We start from the raw sequence: 25,315 nt of genomic DNA on the forward strand, positions 1-25,315 counted from the left end.
AAAGGGACCACTCCAGATTGGGGTGCAGTCCTCCTCTGGTCCTGATGGAGACTGTCCCGAAGGGTCTCCTAAAAACCCCGAGGGAGCTGGGATGCACCACAGTAGCAGTTTGAACCGAGCTGAGCCTTGTCATACAGGCAAACTCAGTGGCACGGGGCTTCAGTGGCAAAACTTGAAAGGCAACAAGGAAGAGGGGAGCTGAATACGGAGGGCCAGCCGCGTGCAGGCACACGGCCTGCCTCACGCCCCAGCTCTCCAGGACTGATTCTGGTCGCATGCACACGGCAGATGGGGAAACAGGCCCTGCTCACTGGGATTCGTGCCTGCGCCCAGCAGGCTCTCTCTGGTGCATTGTTCCATTCCGAAGACACCCATGGGAGGATGTCTAAGTAACGCACTGAGGAAATTACCCACGGACTAGCATTTTGGGGGTGGGGGGGAGGTGAGGCCTTTCATTTTTGGTTTTCATTCTGGTGTTCACTAGCCTGAGGGCCTGGAGTTCGGGGCAGTGGCTGGTGCTCTCTGCAGAAGCCGGCAGCCCCGGATGCCCATGCATCGCAGAAGCTCCGAGGTGGAGGGGCAGCAAGTGCCTGGCTCCACGGCCGGCCGCTGCCTGCCTGAGTCCCAGCTCTTCACTCTTGCTGGGTGTCTGGCCTCCTGTTTCTTTGTCTGCAAAATGGGAAAGGCTCCACCGGCAGGGCTCGGGGGAGGCTTGGCCGGCACGGGTGTCCCCAGCCCGATGAGGCCGGGGACACCGGTTCCACCCTGGGGCACTGGGAAGCGAGAGGACAGTGATGGTGGCCCAGTGGGGTCTCCCCCAGTCAGGGAGCTACCAGGCTTCCCCTTTCTGGAAGGTATCCCGATTCCCCACCCCGTCCCTCACGGCACTACTCGGGGCTCGCGGGAGCTCAGGGCAGCTGCGCCAGGCACAGTGCCCGGCGGCCCCCCCGCTGATGAACCCGTAATGGGATTCAAGTGCTTCTCGTCACTCCGGCTCACTGCTGCCTGCCGCCAGAAGACGCCCAACGCCTCCCGCTAATGAAGTGCCGGCAGGTCTTTGTGCCTGCCTGTCCGCTGGGGAGCCGGGCTGCCAAGGCCACTCGGTGCAGACTCCTCGGCCAGGGGCTCCCCGGCCCCCTAAGGGATCCTCACTTGGCCTCAGGCCCCGAGGGCCGGCCAGCGAGCCCTAGCGCAGGGCGGGGAGAAGGCCGTGGGTGTTGGGTGTGCAGGCGCCCAGCGAGCTTTAGTGTCCCGGTCTGACCCACCCTCTGCTCACCCCCATGGGCACGTCTGGCCTCCTTCAGGAGGGCCCAGGGGGCTTCCGAGCCCAGGCGACGTTCTTGGGTTAGGGTTCAAGGTCTCTGAGGAGGCAGCACAGTGTGGCCTGGAGACTGTGGTTTCCTCTGACCCAGGCCCAGGGGTCCGCACCTGTGGGGAAGCACCTGTGGGCCCCGGAGCCAGGGCCACACCGAGTGACTTCGGGGGGGGCGTTCGGGGCCAGCCTCACCTCTCCGCCCGTGACCAGGGGCTCCGAGCCCCTGGAGGAGGGCTGTGGAACCCCTCCTTGCAGGTAAGCTGCAGTGAGGGACCCGTGGGCCGGGAAGGGGCATGTGGCGGCGCTGCCCACCGCGGGTCCCGCCGGCCTGACGGGGAGCCCGGCCTACTGCCGAGTGTACAAAATGGCACCGCTCGGGTGATGCGGTTCCAGCAGCTGAAATGAGAGCCTCGGTGCGAAGGGCTAATTGGGCAGTTTCAAAAGGACATCTGTTGCCACGGCAGAGAGCAGCTGAGGCTCGAGGGCGGTCATCGGGGTGAGCTGGGTGCCCTCCGAGTCGTGGCTGGATGATTAAGACGGATTTTCCTGGAAAGTGTTTCTGCTCAGAGTAGAAAGATCATTTAAAAATGCTGGTGCCCTAACACAGGCCCTGGTTTCCCGTGTGTGGGACCTGGGAGGGAGACTGGCTGATCCTTTCAACGAGCCGTTGGGACGTGCACAGACCTTGCTGGTGAGGATCCCCAAAGGGCCCCAGAAATTGGAGGGGGGGTGAAGCCCCTTCAGAGCATTCCTCCTCCCTTGCGGGATGCTCCCACACCGTCCTGAACGGGGTCAGCCGAGGGCTCCACCACAGGAGGCCGAGACAGCGGCTTCTCCATCCACGAAGGCAGCGTCTAGTGACAGCAGCGTCGCACCCGCTGCCGGCCACGCGCCTTCCACCCGGATCAGGGCGCCGGGCTGTGAAGGAACCCCTGGGCCTGCTCGAGGTGCTGGGATTAGAACGATTACCCGGAATGAGGAGATCCTGGCACCGGCGACCCCCACCCCCACCCCCTCGCCGCCTGGTGGCCGCGGCGGTGGACCTGCCGTTCGGGCCCATCCTGGTGGCCGCGTCAGAACACCGAGAGCGGTGGCTCTCAGCGCTGCTCCTCAGATGTGCAACTTGTCCTCTCTGGCGTGATCGGGATGACACGCAGCCAGGCACGTGGGAGAGTGTGGCCGCTCGCCCCCCGGCCAGCGGGACTCAGACACACTGGGGTGTGATCTGAGATGTCAGAGGGAGAAGGAGACTCTGACTTCAGAGATGACAGCAACTGCCTTGGACTCCCCGTCCTGTCAGGACACCCATCTTGTCACCTAGTGTCTCCTGAGCACATCCCGGAACGACAGACCCCGATCAATGCGTGGTCCACAGCCCTGTTCCCTCATGAGCCAAAGGACACCCAGACTCCTCTCTGGGTCCAGCCAGAATTCCAAACAGGGCTCTGTCCCAGGGGCAGCTGGTCCTCAGTCTGGCTCCCCTGCAGCTTTCTTGCCAGCGCTCAGTCCCCTGAGGCTGCCGTGAGAAGGTCCCCTGCCGAGGGTCCTGGGCCGGCGCTGGCCCAACCAATTCCATCAGCTCCGTGCCCAGAGCTGAGCTCGCGTGTACAGGCGCACTGCGGAGCCCACGCTGCGGGCCGGTGCCTCCACGGGCCGTGCTGGGGAAGGAAAAGAAAGCCCTGGGGCGCCAGAGCTCCGGCATCTCTGCTGGGGGCTCCCACCACTGGGTGCTGTCACCTGAGGCTCCTCACAGCCTGGCCTTCCTCTCGCAGGGGCTCTGGGCTGAGGCCCACAGGCCCCTTCTCCACGCAGTCGCGCCTCCCCCCTGAGTCGACTCGCTGGGCGGCTCAGGAAGGCCCTCGCGTCCAGCCCTGCTTCTGGCCAGGGCCTGGCTCCTGTCCACGGGGTGGGCTCTGACAGGCAGCCTGGGGACCAGTGCCCATCTTGGCCACTTCCTGGCTGTGTGACCCCGGGGAGCCTCTCCCTGAGCCTGTTTCCTCCCTTATGGCTTCATGGGACTCTTGTGATTCACCCCAAAGTCTAGGGAAGTGCCGCTCCCCGCTGCTGAGCCGTCGGGCCTGTTCCTCTTCAGGCTGACCTCTTCGAGACGGGTCCCAGAGGGCCCCCATGCCGGGGGAGGACGAGCCAGGAGAAGTGCTCCATGGCAGCTCCTCGCCAGCCTGGGGTCAACATCAGAACCTTCAGGGCAGCTCAGGGGGTCCTCAGCGGACACCTGGCTGCCCAGGTGACGGGGGTACAGTGGGCTGAACAAAGGCCCGCAGGGATGTCTGCATCTTCATCGCGGACGCCTGTGCACCTGTTACCTTCGATGGCAAAAGGGATTCAGCAGGTGTGATCCATTCAAGGACCCCAGGTGGGAAAGGATCTGAGTGCTCCAGGTGGGTCTTACATGTCATCACAAGTGTCCTCGTAAGGGGGAGGACGAGAAGGTGAATTGCCAGAGGGGGACGAGGAAGGGGTCACGAGCCAAGGAGTGCAGGTAATCTCTCCATTTTCCACGGAAGAGACACGGAAGCGGATTCTCTGTAGAATCTGTAGAAGGAACCGGCCCCGCCAGCACCTTGCCTTTTGTCCACTGAAGTGGCTTTTGGACTTCTGGCCCTCAGAACGGCAAGTGTGTAATTTTGTAAGTTGTACGAAGCCATCAGCTTGGTGGTAATCTGTTAGAGCAGCCGGAGAAAACCAACACAGGGGGCTTCCGAGACTTCCGGCCCAGGCTGGGGTCGGGGAAGGCCAGGGCCGTGCTCCGTCCCTTCAGGCCACCCTGGCTCAGGTGGGCTCCCCCGGCCCACACTGAATCTGCAGACGTGGCCTGGAGGGGGTGTGCGGGTGGGGCGTCCCCGCCACGGCTCTGCAGGCTGGCGCTCCTGGAACACGCCACAGGCTGGGGAGCGGGAGCGCCAGCCGTGTCTGCGGGAGGCTTCCTCCCAATTACCGAGCCCTCGGCCCAGATGCATCTCCCTCCTTGTCTGCCGGGGAAACATCCGCTCCCTGCAGGGCTGGAGGAGCGGGGAGAGGGGTGACAGCCCGCGGCAGAGCCCTTGCTGCCTGACATCCTCCCAGGGCCACGCGAACCCTCTTCTGTGGAAGGCCCCGGGCCCTCAGGTGGAGAGCTGGGTCCACAGCCCCCGAGGACGACCAGGCCCGAAGGATTTGACGGATTTCCCTGACTTCCCACTGCCCAGACGTCCCTCCCCGGCTGCGAGCCGCAGGGGCCCACACGCTGCCAACAAATTAACGAGCTTGGCTGGACCAGGGCCTGATGCTGGGGAGCCTGGTCAGACGTTGTTCAGGGGCCGCAGAGGAGATGAGACGCCGAGGACTGCCTCCCGGGACCCCAGGCTCAGGCGGGGCCTGGGTGGGGAGTGAGCGGCTCTGTGCCGAAGGCTTGGCACGAGCACAGGGAGCCAGCTGCCATCCCCTGGCCCCCGGGAGAAGGCCACCGCTGTCCATCACAGCCAGGTCTCACACCCTGCTCGCCTGAGTGTCTGTTTATGTTCAGAGACCCTCAGGGTTCCCCAAGGCAGGAAGCAGCTTCCGGAAATCCCAAACCCAGAACGGAAAAATGAGAGGAACCAAGCCACCCCCGGCCCAGGGACAAGATCCGTGAGGCCCGGAGGACAGAACCGAGTCCTCCACGGAAGCAGAGGCCAAGCTGCACTTCAGGTTCCCGCTGGTCAGAGCAAAAAGGGGAAGGTGGCGGGGTGCGGGGTCCTCGCCGCCAGACGCAGGGGGCAGGTGCCGGCCACTTGGCCGGCACGGGGTCAGCGAGGGTGAGCGTGGACCCCTGCCTACCACTGCTGGGGGCCTCCTCTGAGCCAGCTTCCCTTCGTGCGCACTGCAGCCAGGGAAGCTCCCAGAGCGAGATGCTGACTGGCCCCCCAGGGCCTCTAGGAAGCGAGAGGAGCAGAGCTTTGAACTCAGGTCCCTCCGACCCAAGGAGGCCCACACCAGGACCCCACACGCGCTCACCTGAATTACCACCACGAGTTAGCTGCCTGCATGAGCACACCAGGATTCACAGTCGCACACCCGGGAGCCCTGCCGCACTGAGGGCAGCTGCTTGGTCCTGGGGAGACTAGGAGCAGCAGGCCCTAACCCTGAGGACTGACACCCAGGTGGACGACGCCCAGGCGGTGGGGGATGGAAGCCCCTCCTCAGAACCCAGGCCTGGGCAGGGGGGCAGGGCTGCTGAAGCTGGGGCAGGCTAGGCTGGTGTATGACCTGGGATTGGCCTTGTCACTGGCTTTTGCAGGCCCGGGGCCACGGTGTTCACCTGGACTTGGAGAGACAGCTGGACTGACCCCGATCTCGTTATTCATCTTGGATGACAGACCCTAGGACCAGAGGTTCTGTGTGACTCTGAAAATTTGCCCACCTGGTTTGAATTCCTCCTCAGCAAAACCAAATCAAACCAGCCCTCTGGGGCTGTTAGGGACATGCAGGCACGTGGGACATCGGCTACACGCGTTTTTTTCCTGTCATCCTTGCTGACGACCGCGCTGACTTTCATCTTTTTTCTTTTGTTGCCAAAGATGCTTATTTCCCTCCCGATTCCTTCCCGCACCCGCTGTCCTTCCCTAGCTCACCGCCGACCCACAGCCACTCCAGAGCCCCGAACCCCACACCAGCTGGGCTGTGCACAGAGACCGAGATGTGGGAAGGAGACACAACTCAGCCCTCTTCCACCTGAGGGCCAGGAACCGCCCCGCACACCCCAACCCACTGCGGCCACCAGCCGGGCACCGCCTCAGCCTGGCTGCTCCTGTTCGGGGGCCAAAGAATTCCTCCCACAGCAGATGCCCTGCGGGGTCCCAGAAAGGTCTGCACCTCATCCCTGTCAGGGACTGAGTCACTTCAAGATGACAGTGTGGGTCGCCCACGCTGCTGGCCTCCAGGGACAGGAGGTGCCAGGCACAGACACCATCTCTTTCCTCTGTAATCACTGGGCCAGTTCTTTAAAACGAAACGTCTGCTTTTACAACAGAGACATCGCGAACTTTAAACCTTGGGAAGGGACCCGTTCTGACCTCCAGAGTCTCACTCAGTAACGCAGGGACAGGTGGGCCGACTGCCAGAGACCCCGGCCACAGGAGCCAACGCACACCCTACGTGGACCAGCAGTGGACAGCGTATTCCTTTAGCTCATACCCGAGCACCATGTGCTCCAGGTCCAGAGTCCACAGTCCCAAGGAAGCAAAGAAGCCAGTCTCTGTGACCCCCAAATGCCCCCGGGGGCCCCCTCAGCACTATCTTGAGCGTCATTGGCCTGGCAGTCACGGGCCACGTCAGCTTGGTAACAAGCCTCTTTAGCTTATCCACTCCGAGCCAGACCCCACACATGCTCAAGTCCGCTCCAGGGAAAGCAGACAAACTATCAAGGTTCCAATTCTGAAAGCAAACTGTGCTCCTTGGAGGATTTTTCAAAGCCTTTCCAGTCTGTTCTTTCATTTATCCGGTGCGGGATGGGGACAAGGCCCATTTTACAGATGGGGAGGCGGGCTCAGCAAGTGGACAGAATCCCAGAGCTGCCCAGCCCTAGGTGGTCCAGGCCAGGATGCTGGAGGCTGTGGCCACCAGCTCGGAGGTACCGGAGGGCTCAGGCCTCCCTCCCTCCCCTGGCGGCTTGCAACAGCATCGTGGCTTTGGGATGGCCTGTGCTCCCAGACCTCCAGGGTGGCTGGTCACAATGTGTTCATGTCATCTCCTGTCTGAGCCTGCCAAGACTCAGAAATATTCCCGTCCCTCCATCCAGACTGGCTACCAGATCTGGAAATGGCCATGTGGTGGCTCCATTTCCCGGCTCAGGGGAGAGGACAGTGGTCTTTAGTGAGGCCCGTGTTGCTGAGCCTGGGAGAGCGTGGACGTCCTCTGTGAGGAGCGTGTTGGGAGCACAGGCCAGAGCTGACCCCTTCTGTCCCCAGGGCCCTGTGTGAGGCCTGATGCACGGGCGAATGACCGACAGTGGATGAGTGCATCCTGGTTACCAGGGAAACTGGGGCAGCCTGAGCCCCCTCTGTCACCCGGGCAGACACGGGACCGTTTCTCACTGCAGCTGCCCAAGGGTGACGCGGCCTTCCGTCTGCCACCAGCCACGCCTCTAACAAACTTCTCCAGCCCGACATGGTTAATCAGGCAGATGTTGGGCCGAGTGGGGTGAAGGCCAGGACCCAGATGGAGCCCATGCCAGAGAAGGATGGACATCACCCACCCCTGTGGTTCCACCTGGAGCGGGGGGGGTGAGCCCTGCCCGGGCCGGGCCCCTGCCACACACACCCCACTGAAAGCCCAGAGCTGCGGGCCAGACACTCACCTCATACAGCAGGCAGCCCAGAGACCAGATGTCGGACTTGAAGTTGTAGCCGTTCTCGTGGATCCTCTCTGGCGACATGTAGTAAGGCGTCCCCACTGAAATACAGGACGGGAGTGGGTGGGCCCCTCCACTCTGTGCAGGGAAGGATGTGGGGAGCGGGGGAGGTGTGGGCATTGGGGAGACTGGGCCTCGGGCTCCCTCTCCTCCTGGCCCCGCCTCAGTCAGACGAGAGGGCTGGGCCAGACTGGCTTCCAGGCTGGGTAGGGCACGAAAAGGCCCTGGAGACCTGACACTCAGTCTGGGGGCTGGGCAGCTGGGGTTAGGTGTTTCTGCCAAGCGTCCAGGGGACTGGGATGCGGCGTCCGGCTCTGGGACACGACTGGTCAACAGTCCTTCCAGGCGAGTGCTTGACTCCTGGAAGAGCCCCGATAAGGCTCTCCACAGTGTGGAAAAACCAACCCGTTAACACCGACCAGAGCGCATCACACGTGTTCACACGTTCTTGTTCCCGACAGTCCTGCAGCGAGGCATACCCACTTTACAGACGGGGAAATGGAGGCTCAGGAAAGTGGCAGGGCTGAGGTTCAAACCCAGATCTCTGGGTTCAAGAGAGCGAGCTCTTGGGCGCCTGGGTGGCTCAGTGGTTTAGGCCGCTGCCTTCGGCTCAGGTCATGATCTCAGGGTCCTGGGATCGAGTCCCACATCGGGCTCTCTGCTCGGCAGGGAGCCTGCTTCCCTCTCACTCTCTCTGCCTGCCTCTCTGCCTACTTGTATCTCTGTCAAATAAATAAATAAAATCTTTAAAAAAAAAAAAAAAGAAAAAAAAAAAAGAGAGCGAGCTCTTGGCCGCCACCGATCAGCAGGTCCAGACTTAGGGTTGGCCAAGATTTCTTGTATCAAACCAAGGACAGAAAAGATAGTGATCGTAAACGAAAAGACTGATAAATGGGGACCTCATTAAAATTAGGAACTTCAGTTCCCCCACCAGACCGTTCAGAGAACTGAGAGGCAAGCCACAGGCTGGGAGAAAATAGTCTGGATACATATACCCAACAGTGACCCCATATGCAAAATATATTTTAAAACTTCTATAAATCACTAAATAAAAGACAAACCACCACCTTCCCCTCAAATTTGCAGGAGACTTAACAGGGCACTTCACAAAAGAGGATACCCCAAGTGGCCTGGAAGCACGTGAAACAACCTTCTTCTCGTTAGTCATCAGGGCAATGCAAATTAAAAGGCTCATCTGAATAGTTAAAGTGAAAAAGTCTGTTATAAATCAAGCTTAGTGATGTGTGGAGAAACTAGAACCCTCACGTGTTGCTGATAAACAAAAAATGGTACCCCAACCTTGGAGAACCATCTACCCCAGCATCTACTACGGCTGAAAATACCGCCAACACCATAACCGGGCAAGTCTGCACCCAGGGAAATGGCCGAGAAAAACGAGCACTTCTGTCTATCTGACCAAGAATGCGCAAAGTGGCTTTACTCCTAATAGCCAAAAACTGGAAATAAACGACAGTCAACAGAAGAATGGATAAACTGATAGTGTGGTCTATGCACACAATGGAATAGTACGCAGCAACAAACAAGAACGAAACTCAGGTACACATCCCCAAATGGATCTAAGTCACGGAATGAGTCTGAGTGAAAGCCAGGCCCAGAAGAGCACACGCTACCCGATCGCATTTTTATCAAGAATGGGACATGTATGGATGTCACATCTCAGCTAAAAAGCAGAAGGCCACACTTGCGGTGATCTGGAACCATACAGAGAGGAGAGGATTTCCTGAGATGGGATGAGCTCGCTGTCACCAGAGGCATGCACACTGCAGCAGAGGGGCTGCTTTGGCTGGGCTGAGGAGGGGCTCAGAGTCTGGGTTTGTAACCAGATCTGTGGTCTGATTGGAGGATGATTGTTCTGGATACTTGGAGATCAGACCTTGAAGGCTGCTACACAGAGCATTTTCACAGGCCTGCAGATCCCACACAAATGTGATGGTGGCTGCTGTTGGTCCAGCTAAAGTCAGGAGCCGGAGTCCAACTCGGCAGAGGCTGGGCCCGAGACATGGCTTCTGACCTAGGAAGAAGGGAAGTCCTGCACCATGGAACTCATGGGACCCTGGGGGAGAACAAACACCCCAAGGCAGGGGTCCAGGCTTCAGAAATCTGTAGGCCAAAGAAGTCTTGAGGCAACTTTGGTTCTGCCAGGTAAGGGTGTTTTAAAAATACAAAGCCCCAACTACCATTTGATGGTGTCACTATTATTTTAAAAAAAGAAGACAGCAGAACACCAGAATAAGTGGAAAAACTCATAAGCTCAAAGTCAGGGACAGTCCTTGCCACTGAAAAGTTTAGCTCTTTGAAAATCTTATTATCTTCCTGTGTGTCTCATCTCATTAGAGACAGGTGAGGAGTGGTTATGGCGAACTTGTAGAGGCTGTGAATGGAGGAGGGAAGTCCTGCTCTGGGCTTGAGCTCCCTGGGGCAGGACCTTGTTTCCCAAAGGGTCCCAGTGCCCTGCCCAGGACCAGGTCACAGGGGGAACCTTCTAAGCACCTCCTCACTGAGCTATGAATCTGTCTGCATCGTATCACTGCTAATACCATTTTCTTGCAGCCTAACGCACCGTCTACTTAATGTACCACCCCAGAGGGACTCCCTGATTGTTGCTCTGTGTGGACACCAACCACCCTTGGGTGGTAATCATCCCCAATAAGGACAGCGGCCATCACTTAAATACATGTTGGAAAGATGTGTCATCCTATCAGCGGGCTAACTGCTGTTCAGCAGAAAGGGCTGTCAGTGAACATATGAATCCTTGGGGGGGTTTGTAAACAAGCTGCACCTTCAAGTAGCAGCCTCTTGTATATTCTGGTCACGAGGGAGCAAAACGAACGGGCAAGTACGAAATGAATGACTTGTTACTCGGAACCCACAGCATGGGTTCCAAACAACTCTCAGTCAGCGGCTCCGGACCGCACTGTATGTGACTCTGGCACCCAGGATGCTATGAATGAAGATCAGAGGTCCCATCCCCAGTGAGGGACAGCAGTGTCCCCCACTGGCTACCATACATTCCTACTCCCGGCCCAGCCCCTCGGGACCAGGAGCACAGCCTGACCCTGACGCCTCTCACCACCCTCAGTCCTGTCCTCTGCTCATCTGAGACCCACGTGGGCTTCTCGAGGAGGAACTCGGGGACAGACGGCCTGCGGAGTGGCCAGGCCCACCTTAGAGAAGACAGTCAGTGTCGGGCTCCTGCTCGAGTCCCACACACGGCTACCCTGGCCCAACTCCTCCCGTTCTTCAGTTCACCTCCGTGTCTTTGCACCTGCTGGTCCCCTTGCCTCCCAGGGGCCTCTCTGTGGTCCAGAGACGTTCAGCTGCACCCCCACTCCCCTCCCCGCCCCACCCCGGCCAGGGAGAGCCCGCTGCTCAGTGAGGCCTGAGCATTGGGTTTACCCCTCTCTTCTGTCACCACTTTCTTCCTCTGCTGGGGCTCCAGATCCTTCCTCAGGCTTGCGTGTGGGGAAAGCCTTGGGGAATGTGGGGAAAGAGAGTACTATGACCCCTTCTCCTCCATGCTCCCCCCAATCTTCAACCTCTCCATAGCTCTGTCTGCTTTTACCCCCGTTTCCATGGTGCAAGGGGAAGGCAAACCCCCAAAGGTAATAAGGACCTTCTCCCAAGATGTCAGGGCTGCAGGTGGCCATCTATCCATCCTTCTATCCGTGTGTCCTTCTGTCCCGCTATCACCTGTCCATCAATCTCTCTATCCACCTGTCCGTCTATCCATCCATCCGTCTGTCCGTCCGTCCACCCACCCATCATCACCTACCTATCGTTTTCTTATCTAAGCACCCATCAGTCTGTCCATCCGTCCACCTGTCCATCTGTTTATCCGTCCTTCTGTGTCCAATGTTGACTGAGACTTGGTGTTGCGCTCGGCCCTCCCAGGAGAGGGCCCATCAGGAAGGAGTGAGTTGCTAGCCCCTGTGTCCAGAAGGACACAGAGAAAGACTGGGCTGACCGGGAGCTGCGGCTGAATCCATTGGGGGAGACTGTTGAAAATCTGGAACCTGGCCCAACCCCAGACCTGTAGGCTCAGCATCTCCAGGGCTGGCACTCAGACACTGCCTCTCTCGTGAGCTCCCGGGAGATGCTGACACCTGTCACAGTCTGTGGAGCTGCGCACAGCCTCCCCCAACCCCCGACCTGCTTTCAGATGCTCAGACACCTGGGGAACAAATGAACGTGCGAAGCGTTCACTGAGCGTTCACTGGCCTATCCCTGCTGGGTACTGGGTCCTCATGTCCCCACTGCTAGGCAGATTCTCCAGGCCCCCAGACCCCATCTGCAAGCCTTAAAGTTGGGGTGTTGGTGTTTTGCCTGCTGTTCCTTGGACTCAGTCTGTAAAACCTGTTTTCCAGCCCATGAGATACTCAAACATTATGAAGCACCATGCACAACTTGCATGAGTTTTCAAGATAAAATGAGACACTTCAAAGAAGTTCCAAGCTTGCAGCAGGGCCCCAAGGATGTAGCTGCAAACCCCAGGGGGGAGCCGCGATTCTGGGGAAGAGTGGGAGAAGTTGACAAGAGGAGGAGCCCCCTGAAGGCCTCACCGGGCTCGGGCCCTAGTCCTGCCCCAGGGGCCTCAGCCAAGCAGCCGCACAGAGTCCGTAGGGGCTCAGGCGGTCCAAACCCCTTCTCGCAGCCTCTCCATCGGATCCCTGGACCCGCCAGCTCCTGGCCGGCCCCCACCATCGCTCCCCGCAGCAGGGGACGGGGCTGGCATATGAAACAGGAGCCTAGCAAACCCCGACCTTCCCAGCGCCAGCGCCCCAGTGCCGTCTTTGCCTAGAACTCCCGGATTTCAAACTGGGTGGATATCAGAGGAGGACGGGGGGGGGGGGGGGACCTCAAAGCGGAAGCTGATTAAAGAGGCCGCATCCGGGAGACGAGCCATTCCTGTCAAAACAAACTTTGCTACGTCTGGAGATGCTTGCTGTGTTTGAAACGTGTTCATTAGGCAGAGATTTCACAGGAAAGAGAGGCTGGCGTCTGTGGGCCGCACTTCTTCCCTGCATGGCGGTCTTGAAAACGGCTGGAGAAACGTGGGGTCCCCGCCAGACACCCCCCCATCCCAGGGACGCTGGGACCCTGGGTGCAACCCAAGCCACCCAGGCCGGTGCGCGGACGAGGGACTGCACGCCCTTCGCTCCCCAGCCTCAGTTTCCCCATTGGGGCCACAGATGGGCTGCACTCAAGGGTCCTCAGAGTACCCCCCTTCACCCTTTGGAGCCTTCGTCTCCCTCCCTGGAAAACAGGGACAGTGCAACCGACCCACACGTGCAAGGGGAAGGGCTCTGGGAAGGCCCCGTGGGGCCCCGGAGGGTGAGGTGAGCTGCGGACAGGGGGAATGAGGGTGGCAAGGGGAGCAGGGGGACAACACGGGAGGGAGCGAAGACCAGATTCTGGAACCTGAGTGGCTTCCTCTGAGCTGGGCCCTGGAATCTGCGTTTTTGTCTGTGATCTGTCCTAGGAACCCCCCCCCACCATTCCACCAGGCCCCCCATCCTGCCGGTGCTCCCCTCCTCTCTGCCCCCAGTGGCTGCCCCCACCTCACTGGCCTGGACCACACACTGGCTTAGCCTCCCTGTCCTGCCCTTCCCCCCCACCTCTGCCCCCCACACCAGACTGGCTGCTCAGCCCCCACGGGGGAAAGGCCGGGTCCTCCACTTGGCAGGCAAGGCCTCTCTGGACTGTCCTTGCGGCCCCCATTCTGGTCCTCTGGGCGCGCGCGCGCACACACACACACACGCACACACACACACACACACACACACACACACACGCACCCCCCCCCCAACCACCAGCCAGCCCTACGCTGGGCAGCCCACGGCCCTGGGAAGGTGGGGAGCCCCGCTCACTTGCCTCAGCGCGCACTAGTTCTGGGTGGTTACATCCGTACAAACCTCTGCTACATCTAGTTCCCATGCTGAGGGTCCCCAGAAGAGCCGCCCGTCGGGTCACACAGTGCTACAATACTGCAATTTTGGGCAGCACCCCATTATCCACGTGTCGGGGTCTCTCTCGAGGCGAGGGGGCGTCTTGGATGGCCCCTCTCGGCTCTGGCTGGAGCACCCTGCAGGGCATCACGCGGCGAAGGTGCTCCCCTCGCGGCACCTGGGGCTTCCTCCTCTGTTAAGGGGCACAGGGGCCTTCCTGGGGGGTGGCCTGGGGCCCGGCCCGTGCCCGGCTAAGTGGACAGGTGAACGCACAGCTGAGCTGTAGTCTGTCTCCCAGCCAGGTTCCATTCTTCCTTTGCTGGCCCCTGGAGACTCTCTTGCCCTCCTTGGCATCAGCTCATCCAGGAAGAATCTGTGCCCTGAAAATGCCAGGGGTGTGGCAGACAAGCCAGGTGCCTCTCGCCAGCCACGTGCAAGCTCCTGGGACCCCCACCCCCCTCCAGGTCAGCGCTCAGAACCTGGATACGCCTCCTGAAGCAGGTTTTCTGGGCCAATGGTTCCCCAGTGACCCGGGCCGCAGGGATGGGAAGTGTAGGCCCGGGGAAGGCGTCTGCACGGCGCTCTGTGCCCCACTGATGGGATCCCCTGGGGCGCCTAGCTGTGAGGACCACGTGCCCACTCAGCAGATGCTCCCCGGGGTCCACTAGGGGCCGAGCACGAGCAGGCTCCGAGGAGTTGCCAGGAGTGGCAAGGACAGGACCTTCCCTCCTCCTTCCCTGCTGCCCAGAGTAAGTCCCCAGAGTCTCAGGCAGCCCTCGCTGGGAGGGTGGGTGGGTTTCTCGCCCCCGAAATGTCTGGGCGTCCAGTGAGCTCAAGCTCATTGGGACCCAAGCCCACCTCCCAGCACACTGTGGCCCTGCCCGGTGGGGAGATGACACCCCAAGGGCCTCTCGTCCCCGCTAGCCAGGTGACTTACAGGGATGTGGTACCCCTCCCTCTGGGCCTCAGCGTCCTCGTCTGTCAAATGGAGATCAGAAACCTTGCTGGCATGACTTTTTAAAAAGCAGAATGTTTTCTCAACATCTTTTAAGCCCTGTCTTTGTCACTGAGTCACCTCTTTGGTGAGGTCAGTGACCAAAGAAAACCGAAGAAAAGGACAGCCTTGGGAGGGGGACACGCAGCCCCAGGCCCCCGGCGGGCCCCGGTCTGGCAGGGCACTTTAGAGATGGGAGCCCAACACCGTGCCTGTGCACAGCGGGCCCTTGGGAGACGGTTCTACCCACCCCTTTACCAGGCCACTGAGGGACTGGCTGCCCCTGTCCCCCGACCAGTCTGCAGGCCTCCTCAGAGCAGGGAAGGTTGCATAATCTAGTCCCTAGCCCCTAGCCCAGGGCCAGGGCGGTAGGCTCGGGAAAGGGAGAATGAAGGAAGCTATGCCCTGTGGTTGGGCCAGGGGTTGACAGCCTGGGGAAGCCAGCGCACTCTGACCACTGCACCCGATCGGGCTTCCCCCGATCGGACCTGTTCCCCAGCCCCGAGAGGCAGGGTGAGGCCCAGCACTGCCCGGCCCTGGGCCCAGCCTGGGGCTGCCCTGTCACGGCTCCCGAACAAGCGGGGCCTGCGCTCCCAACCCTACCATTTGTCTTGCAGCTGCTGCTGTGGCTCGGAGCGAGACACTTGCTTGTAGCTTGTGAGCTGTGTATAGGCAAATCTTTCATTTTTCTTTCATTACGCCGGCGTGTACTGTCACTTAATTTTTATGTATGCAATCCTTCCTGACAAATATGATCTGCTGCCTGGTAATTCGTCTGACGCTCATTCTGCTCCGCGCTCTAATTACGGCTCCTACTCCTGACACCGAGGCAGCCGCTCTGCCACCGCTGGGTACCGCACCTGTCAGCCCGGCCATGGCATGACTAATGCCCTTTCATGCCAGCCTCGTGTTAGCAAATACAGGGGCGGGAAGGGGGCTGGAGGTGGGGAGAGGCAGGAGGGGATGGGATTTGCATAAGCTTTGCCAGGGGTCAGCGGGCCCGGAGAGGAGGTGGTTGCCAGGGCAACGTGGCTGCACACCCCCCCCCCCCAGCATCCCCGCATAGTAGGTGCGCAGGTGCGGCGGATACATAATTCATGGCCACGCATGGAGGGCGAGGGAGCCCGGACCCCACATCCTCATGGAGCCACAACGTAGTGGCAATTAGTTCAATCTCTGGCCCGACCAAGTGTGTGTAGAAGGCTCAGTTGGCTGTTTGCAGACCCTCACAGTGGAGACGGGGCCTTCCCCGCGCGTCTGGGGGATTGCGTCCCAGGTTTCAGCTCTGGGCTGTGCCTGTGGTGGAGCCCAGCCCTCGGTTCTGAGAGCAGGTCCTGGGAGCAGGGCCTGGCCATGCTCCCCGCAGCCTCTCAGCTCAGGGGTGTGGGGGGGTGTCTCCTGGACACAGGCACACGGCCCCCAGGAGGGCTCCTTCCATCCGTCACTCAGCCGGGCTGCCGCTCGGAGGCCTCGGGAAGAGCCCGGCCTAGCGAGCAGCCTTTTCCCAAGTCCCAATTCTTTCTCATTAATATAATAAGTGCACCAGTCCGAGTCGATAAACTCACCCTGTCGCACGAGCCCGTATTTGCGCCCGTTCCTAATGATGTGATCCTAACGGGCTCTGACGAGCGCCGCAGTCTCTGCCGTGGAGGGATGGAGTGGAGGGGCCTGACTGACAGGGGGCGGAGCCAGTGGCTTGAACTCTTCTCTTCTGCAGTTGCCCTTGAATTTCTGACCTTTTGAAGCTCTTAAACCAGAGAGGTAAACAGTCCCAAACTCACCAATACACTTGGATTGTCCTAAGGAAGGGTCGGAGGGGACTGGGGAAGCCAAGGCTTCCTCCCAGCACGGTGGGCTGGGGGCTGCGCGGGAAGAGCTGGCACCACCCTCCCAGGCCCAGCCCTGGGCTTCCAGAGGAAGCATGGGCTCTGCAGGAGAGGCGGGTGTTCGAGTCCTGACTCTGCCACTAAAACTGGGAAGCATCAGTCCAGCTCCCGGATTCCAGATGCCTCATTTGCACAAAGGATCTGACGGACCCTCGTGGCCGTTTTAGGTGTGAGTACAGTGTTGTAAACTCGGGGGATGGTGGGTCCTGTTCGTGCTCTCAAACCCCACCCCCCACACTCAGATATCCGCACACTCGTGTGCACACACATGCACGCACGCACACTCGCTCGTGCCAGCCAGCAGCTCGGAGCTGTCGAGTCCCAGTTAGCACCTCTCCCCTGACTGTGTGCTTCGCCCCGAGAGCCCTTCAGCCCTCGGGAGCGTACGAGCAGTGACAGACTCCACCAGGAGAGAGCGTCTCCCAGAAAGCACCTCCGCGGTCGCGGGCAGCTGCTCTCTGTACCCCCACGTGCTGCAGGCACCTGGGGGGAGCGTGGGGGCCCGCGGGCTGGAGCCACTCAGGGCGGAGAAGACCACGGAGGACGGGGTGGGTTCCGAGGCAGGCGGTCGGCCCTTGCACAGGAGCGCCCTCCCCGGCCGACGCCAACTCGGAGAGCCAGGAACGGGCTGGGTGGGGGCAGGACGTGCCCGCCGTATCTGAGTCTTTCCCTCCTGGCCCGGGCTCAGCGCCAAGATGCCCTGCTGTCATGCACTGGGGACCCTATGTCCACGTTCCGTGGGGGGCTCTGCCGGTTTCTCTATCCTAATCAAATGCAAACGCCTCGTCCTCCACCGTTCCGCAAGTCACACCCAGTCACACACCGCTGTATGGATTCTGAACTGCGCATCGCTGCAGGTACCCTGAAACCCACACCTGCCCAAGTGCGTGCCCGAGTCCAGCCCTCGGGTGCTCCCGAGCTCCTGGAACGGTGCCAGCCCAGCAAGCCAAACACTTAGGCCCTCTCCTGACCTGCAGCACCCCTGTACGCCCTGCCCTCCAGCTCACCAGGTCCCTGTTCCCTGCCCCCACGAGCTCCCTGGCACTCTGTCTCCTCCTGTCGGTTAAGAACTTTGTCCCTGAAGCTTCAAAACTGCCTGTTTAAAAGCCAAAAACTGGAAATAGCTCTAATGTCCCCCACCAGGAGGAGCAGACTGAGTCCCACGTGGGGAACAAAACACAGCAATGAGAAAGACGGACGGCTGCCTCGAACCGCAACAGAGCCGCACAAGATGGGCTCTGCCGTCCCTTCTGGAAGGGGCGTGGAGCAGGGTGAGGGTGCAGCGGAGCCCCACCCAAGGCTTCTCAGGGCCTCAGTTTACCCCCCTCTGGGTCACTGGCGTGAAGAGGTAAGCGAGGTCTAGGGCTCAAGAAGGCATTTTCTGGCATTAACGAACCAAAGGCTGAGCGGGGAGAACGCTCGCCTCTCCCCACGTGGTCACGCAGGACCTCCAGCCACTGCTGGGACGCGGGACAGGCCTCCTTACCTAGGGAGTGGGCTGCGGTGGTCTCGGAGCTAAAGAAGCGACCTAGGCCAAGGTCACCAAGCTTCACGACCCCCGTGGCTGTGATGAACACGTTGGCGGGCTTGATGTCTGCGGAAGAAGGGAAAGGTGGTTGGCGCGGGGCTGGGTCAGGGCGGGTGGGGCGGGACGGGCTGCACGGAGCACTGTGGCCGTCCTCGCGGGCTGCAAGCGTGGGCACGTGTGGGGCCCCGAGCTGGATTCTCTGATGCCCCTAAGGACAGGCACCAAGCTCGACACCCGCCTGGCTGGGTGACACGAGTGGTTCCACATCCTCGTGGATGTCCCCAGAGCTACAGAGAGCAGAGGCAACGAGGCCTCCAGGCCTCCCCACCCCCCCCATCCCCCCGCTCAGGGCCTGCGGCTGGGGAAGGGCCCCGCACGTACCTCGGTGCATCACGCGGCGGGAATGCATGTGCTCCACGGCGCTGCACAGCTGGGCGAAGTACTTCCACACCGTCCGCTCGGGGATGAGCCGCTTCTGCTTCTTAAAGTACTGCGGGGAGTGGGGGGTTCCAGGTCTGGGTGACGGGCCGCAGGGCAGGGCCTCTGTCCTGTCCCCAGGGGCAGCCAGCACCTGGCACGGGCTGGGCGGGCAGGCTGCTGAACCCACAGTAAGCCTGGGATGAAGGGGGCCGTGTCCCAGCTGTGCTTCAGCTCAAAGTGCCATCCGCGGTCCCTCCCAAGCCCCCGGCCCCGCGCTGACCTTCCTGAGGCTGAGGCAGCCCGGGCCCAGAGTGTGTGTGTGTGTCCTAGACGGCTGTGCTGACCGCACCCTGAAGGCAGCTCACAGTCACGCCTGTGCAGGCATTTTCTGGACGCATGCCCTACTCTTCCCACAGCCCGCTGGGGAGCTCCCTGCAGCAGGGGGCCGGCAAGTACGGTCTCGGCCCCAAGCCCCAGCCTGGCCCAGACGGTGGGCACCCAAGGCTCGGTGGGGAAGTCGAAGCCGCCCCAGCAAACCTCAGGGCATGCCGTGGTTCACCAAGGCAGCAGGGACTGTGAGGACATAGCTTGACATTCTTCAATGGAGCCCCCAGTTTTGACAGGCCATGAACCCACCTCATTGCCTGAAGAAACGTATTTAATGCTCCAGAAAAGCAAACCAAAGCCCAAAACCACCCAAGCTGCCCTGAGCGCGCTCTAAGTAACCAAATGCCCTGGAAGGAGCGAATGGAGAACAGGTCATCATCCACGTCCCTCTGGGGAGTCTCCTGTGCGTGAGAGCGGCGGGGACAATGACGCGTGCACATCAGGAACCTGAGGACCAGGTTGTTGTCCAGAGGCTTTTGGTCTCAGAACAACCATCGTTTCCAAAGCAGCCAGCGGCGAAGCCATAGGCCCCACTGGTCCTGGAGCTGCTCTGTGCACGGAAGACAGGGACTGACCCAGGACACACGCCTGGCCGGCGGAAGGGAGTGCGGCGTGGAACGCAGGAGCTGGGGTGTCATCTCCCTAGCACCTGCCTCGTGCACCCTCCGTGCCGGGCCCTCAGCAGGGTGACAGCTCCCATCTTACAGATGAGGAAACTAAGGGCCGCTCAGGGGCTGATAAGGGGCAGTCACAGCCCGCCCCGGGCCTTCAGCCTACAAAGGCCAAGCTCTTTTTTTTTAAAGATTATTTATTTATTTGACAGAGAAAGAAAGAGATATCACAAAAGGCAGAGAGGCAGGCAGAAAAAGAGGGGGAAGCAGGCTCTCCGCTGAGCAGAGAGCCCGATGCGGGTCTCGATCCCAGGACCCTGAGATCACGACCTGAGCCGAAGGCAGAAACTTAACCCACTGAGCCACCAGGCATCCCAAAGGCCAAGCTCTTAACTTTTACTTAACTTTAACTCGAACATTAACTTCGAATGACACCAGTAACCATCAGATGAGCAACTGAGCTCAGAGACGTTCAGGAACTTGTCTGACGTCACCCAGCTGGAGCGCCAGAGCTGGGACCAGATCCAGGCACTTCCAACAACAGGACCGTGCTAGATGGAAGCCCCTGGTCTGGCAGGAAAGCCCCGGAGGCTCTCCTGAGGCTCCATTCTGGGAGGGGGACCTCACGGATGAGTGAGGCTATAGCCCAGACTGCTAGCACGGGACCCCAATCCCCCCAGGCCACCCCAGGCTTCCGTGGTGGGCTGGGCCGCAGCGTTATTTACGCTGTGATGTTGGTTAATCCTCATTACAGCTTTGAAGCTCAGCTGTGAATGGTGATTTTCTAAATGTCACGTCCTGTTAAGTGCCGTGTGACATTTAGCGGGAAGGCGCAGAGTCTCTGGTGGGTGTTGGGGTGGCGGCAACTCTCAGCTTCACTGTCCATCAGAAATGACGCCGGCACCGTGGCGGCGGTGGTACTGCTCGGCCTGAGGCAGCAGAGCCCCTGGGACGCAGGGTCTCCCGGTCAGCAGCCTCCAGGCAAGCCCAGCGGGGCGGCCGTGGTGCGGCGGCAGTCCACAGCCCTCGCAAGGCCCGGATTTCCCCCTCAAGCCCAGAGGCAGCCGGAGAGTTAGAAAGGCCAGGGAAATGGAGCTCCTCCCAAGCCCCAGGCATTGCATTGGGTATATTACAGATGGGGAGACTGAGGCATAGGGACCAGCCCAAGGGAGGAGGGTCGAGCAGCTGTGTCTGACTGCAGACTGAGGGTCTCTCTCCTGCCCGGCCCTGCCTCTCCGGCTTGCTGGGGACAGCACCCAGCCAGGCCCTGCAGGTAAGGGGCCTGGAACTGCAGCAGATGGAGGAGGAGGCAGGAGGCAGGAAGGGGCAAGGGCCCCATGACCGTGGGCGAGGAGGCCCCGTGCCAGGAAAAGAGGGCTCTTGAGATGGGGCCAAGAAGCCAGAATGCTGCCCCGGAAGCCCCATGGGGGAGCAACTGACTTGAACCTTGGGCTCATGGCCCCAAGGAGGCCAGGGAAGTGCACAGAAGGGGAGGAAAGCTGGGGAGGGGGCACTGCAAGGTGCGGGACACCCGTATATCTCCCTCCTCTCTTCTCCCCGGAGGGAGCCTACACTCAGCCCCATGGCTCCCACAGTCCGCAGCGCATCCGCAGGACAGAGAGGGAAGCAGACCTTTGTGGGCGACGGGTTTGATTTGCCCAGTCACTCCTACCCCCACCCCCACCCTGTGGACTGAGAGGCTGCAAGGAGTCTGGGGTCTGTGGGGGCCTTAGTGGGGAGCACCCTCGCCATGGGCCACACTCCAGGGCCCTTCCTCTGTCTCCTCTCCATCTCCTGTCCACTACCTCCATCCCCACCCCCATCCCTCCTCTGCTGAACATCTAGCCTTTCTTCTAGAACACAACGCTGACCATGTCTACTCCCCACCGTGAGTCCTAGGAAGCTCCCTGCTGACCTTGAGGCAAGGTCTCGAATCCTGGGGCTGGACGGTGAGGCCCTGCATGGCTTGACTACCTCGCCTCCCTCTCAACTCCTGCCTCCAACCCACTCAGGGCTTTGTGGACCCTGGACTGTTCGTGCTCCTGGGCTCTTACACAAGCTGTTCTGCCACTAGACCGTTGCTCCTCTTGCAGGTCTCAGGTCAGGTGTCCCCTCCTCCAGGAAGCCTTCCTGGGCTCCCATAAGGCCCTGAACTTGGCTCACTCACACCGGCTGGTGACTGTTCATCTGTGGTCTGCCCTCCTGTTAGAAGGCGAGCCCCCTGCGGGCAGCACCCACGCCGCGGTCTCAGCACGGGGCCTGGCACACAGCGTATGCAGGGTGCATGTGTGTTTGGCAGGAGAACGACATGAAGGAGAATGGCAGTGGGGGTGGGGGGGAGAAGGAGGAACTGAGACATGATAGAGCACATCTGTTCCCACCAGGGATCCGTGCGGAGATTAACATCCCTGCAAACACATTAATATGTCAACGAAAATATAAAAGCAGGTGATAACAGCTCAAGTAATGCCGCTTCCCAACGACGCCCCAATTCCTAGGAGCCAAATTTCAGAAGAGCAAGCGCGGAGCAATTGCTCAGAATCCCCAGCGCCTGGTGGGAAAGACGGAGAATCCACGTCTGACCCCGTTTGCAAGTGTTGCTGGGAGCGAGGTGGGGGGCGCCGGCGTCGCTGGCCGTGCTCGGGAGCAGCGGGGAGGCTGATGGGGGGGTCCACAGCGCTGGCATGCAGGCTGGCCAAGCCAGCAGGGAGCAGGCTCTTGAGCTTGGGGGCCCACACCGAGGCTGTGCAGCCTCAGGCAGGGAACTAACCCTTTCTGAGCTTGGCTATCTGAGGGCAGTGTGCACTCGGTGAGTGAAATGTGTGCTCGGCATGGCTGTGGCTCAGATTGGGTGCTCCGTCGATGGGACTGGGATGGTTCCCAAGTCCAGACTCACAGGGGGCCTGGTCCTGGGCCCCAGGAGGAGGGGCACTGGGGTCAGAGCACTGCGGGGGCTGCCGTGGGAGGCAGAGTAAGAGCCAGACCCGGCAAGTCACTCAGCCTCTCCGAGACCCCCAGCCTTGGCCATAACACGGGAATGAGGGTGTCCCTCAAGCGCTGGAGGGGCCCCAGGGTAATCACTCAGCTGCTGGTGTCTGGAGGGTCACAGGCTGGGAAACAGAGCTGGGCCACACAGACATGGCTCTGTCCCGCACGTGACTGGGCATCCTTGGGTGAGTCTCATAGCATTTCTGGGCTCAGTTTTTCCTTTGGGAGGTTGGATGCACGACACACTTCCCCAGATTCTGTGAGCTGGGGTTCTGACCTAACACAGGGTTCTGGCCCCGATCCTTCTGTGAGGCAGAAGTGACAGGCTGTGGGAGGCCAGAGGACTGCCTTCTGTCCTTGGCTGGACCTCTCCCAGAAAATGGGGCTGGAGCTCGAGGGGGCACTCTCTCGGCTGGGGGGCTGCCTGACCCTGGGCTCCGTGGGTCCTTGCACACCCCCTCCCACAGCCGGCCGGCCTGCCAGGCACGCTTACCTTGATCATCTGCGAGAGGTCCCCCGCGTCGGCCAGCTCTAGGACAATGTTCAGCTCATTGTCCTCAATAAACGAGTCCAAGTACTTGATGATGTTGGGATGGTTCAGTTGCTGTCCAAAGAGAGGAAGACCAGGAGGCAGAACCAGTGAGGGCCAGTTCAGTCCCGCGCCTGCCCCGTGCTGGCTCCCAGCTGGCCCTTGTTAGCCGAGCCCTGGCTTTGCTGCAGAGAACAGTGTTGCCTGGGAGTCAGGGAGATCCGGGCCACCCTGGGAAAGCCCTTCTGCATCTCTGAGTCTCAGTGTCCTCATCTGTATAATGGGCACAATGCGCTGAAGGGCAGTAGTAAGGACTGGATGGGCTGAGACCCCTGCAATGTCTAACGTGGAGACTGTCCTGTGCTGAGACTCCACGGACACTCCTGGACAGGGTCCTGCTCCTCTTCCTCCTCACCCCCCGCGACCCTCAAGGTTAGGGCCCCTGCCCTCCTCCCCCTGCTCTAGCGCTGGGCTCAGCGGGCCTACAGCTGGGGCTCCCCAATGTGTCCATCTCCCTTCCTCCTTCCCACACTCCATTTGACACACCCTTGTGAAATCTGGAAAAACCCCAACCATTCCTGGCATGAAAGCTGTCCTGAGTGCTTAGCTCTGCACTGAAGCCCGGTCTCTGGCCCAACCACCGTGGTGCACGCGTGTTTGCCAGATGGGACAGCACCCCACTGGCTGGAAGCCAGCCCCCGCCTGGCCGAGAGGGGACAGACCCTGGCAACTGCTTATAATGTAAGCTGTCGGGTTCCACCAAAACAATTCCAGGGTCTGGGAAAACAGAGGGGACGCCAACATTCTGCCAGAGCCGGGTCGGCCAAGTCCACGGGGGTGCCCGTCAGCTGACAAGCAGAGGCCACTTTAGCACACATTTTCTAGAAGGCCTGGGAGTTGCAGTGAGGGGGACGTGTGTTTATGCTGTGCCGACCTATGCCCGCCTTTGGATTCTTAAATGTGGGGGAACCTTGGGAGAGATCATGTGGCTATGCTGTCCCCCACTCATTCAAGCCCGCTCTGGATGGCGGGCATGCCTCAACCAGACCCCCAGAAGCCACAGATGGCCTCTGTCGCAGGCCACGTGTCTCCTTGAGCTCCACTCTGCCTGCTGGCGTTCTCAGGCCCCTGCTCTGGGTCAGCCCTTGACCCGGGTGTGGGCGGACTGGCTCCTCCGGCCCCCGCAGTCAGCTCCTGCCCATCTCGACCGGCTGTCCTGCTGGGCTGCCCTGCAAACACTCTAATTCTAGTTCCAGCTTCTGCATTTGGGTCTATGATGCATTTCAAGTACATTTTTATGTACGACGTGAGGTAGGGGTCCAGGCTCACTTCCGTCCATCTGGACATCCAGTTTTCCCAGCACTGGGGATTGCAAGTCTTTCTTCCGTTCACTGAGTTGTTTTGGTGCCTTTGTCAAAAAATCGTCTTGCCCAGATGTTGTCTTGAGGTCTCCCTGGAGCTAACACTGCCCATCACACCAGCTGCCCTCGGAACACATCGCATTCCAGGTACAGTTTCCACTTACAACAAAACAGCAGAGTGAACGGAATGTGGCACTTCGTAAAGGTGGTCGCTTTGTTGTTGGTGGTGGTGGTGTAAACGCCAGTCCCCCGACCCCCACCCCCGCTCTGTCGCCGCCCCTCCTGGGCCTCACCTCATGACTTCCCTGGGACACCGCACACCCTTCTCAGGGAGGAACCCCAGAGACCCGCCAAGGTCATCAGCAGGTCCCGCATCACATGACTTAGAAAAACTGGAAGGGGTATGGGTGGGAATTAAAGCTTCAGTCAAAGGGGCTCTTCCCTCCAGGTGGGGCTCCTGGGGAGAAGATGGGGAGGCCTCTCTCCCTGCTCGAAGGGCAATGCTGAGGAGAGGTAAGGCAAAGGCTCCCTCAAATACCTGCCAGGGCACAAAGGCACAGACTAGGGCAAAAAGGGACCCCAGAGATCAGCTGGGGGAAATCCCTGAGGCCTGAGGGAAGGGGTTGACTCTGGGACCAAGCTGGGCCCAGAGTCTGGTCTGGTCACCACGGACCACTGTCCATCCAGAGCCCCCTTCTCAGCCTGTAGTCTATTGGTGAGCCCAGGTGTGTAAAGATTTGTTTGAGTGAGAGACAGCGTGTGTACGCACACACACAAGCAGGAAGGACAGAGGGAGAGAGACTTTCCAGCAGGCTCCGCACTAAGTACAGAGCCTGATGCAGGGGTCAATCTCCCAATCCGGAGATCTCAACCTGAGCTGCAACCGAGTCAGACGCTTCAATGACGCCCCTCTGGTGTGTCTTAAAGTGGACAGGCTTGGGC

At 60.3% G+C, this 25,315-nt stretch overlaps 1 protein-coding gene across 3 annotated transcripts in view; it reads right to left on the reverse strand.

Annotated features, from left to right (window-relative positions):
• NEK6 (NIMA related kinase 6) overlaps nucleotides 1-25,315 on the reverse strand; it is an 82,605-nt gene that overhangs the window by 4,920 nt on the left and 52,370 nt on the right. For all 3 annotated transcript variants that reach the window (XM_046023280.1, XM_046023279.1, XM_046023278.1), the window contains 4 exons: nucleotides 22,977-23,087; nucleotides 18,459-18,567; nucleotides 18,036-18,143; nucleotides 7,650-7,744 (listed from right to left, as the gene is read on the reverse strand). In XM_046023280.1, the coding sequence (XP_045879236.1) occupies nucleotides 7,650-7,744; nucleotides 18,036-18,143; nucleotides 18,459-18,567; nucleotides 22,977-23,087 (423 nt within the window). The remainder of the gene's footprint in view (nucleotides 1-7,649; nucleotides 7,745-18,035; nucleotides 18,144-18,458; nucleotides 18,568-22,976; nucleotides 23,088-25,315) is intronic.

This window comes from Meles meles, chromosome 11, assembly GCF_922984935.1.
Source record: "Meles meles chromosome 11, mMelMel3.1 paternal haplotype, whole genome shotgun sequence".
Lineage (NCBI taxonomy): Eukaryota > Metazoa > Chordata > Mammalia > Carnivora > Mustelidae > Meles > Meles meles.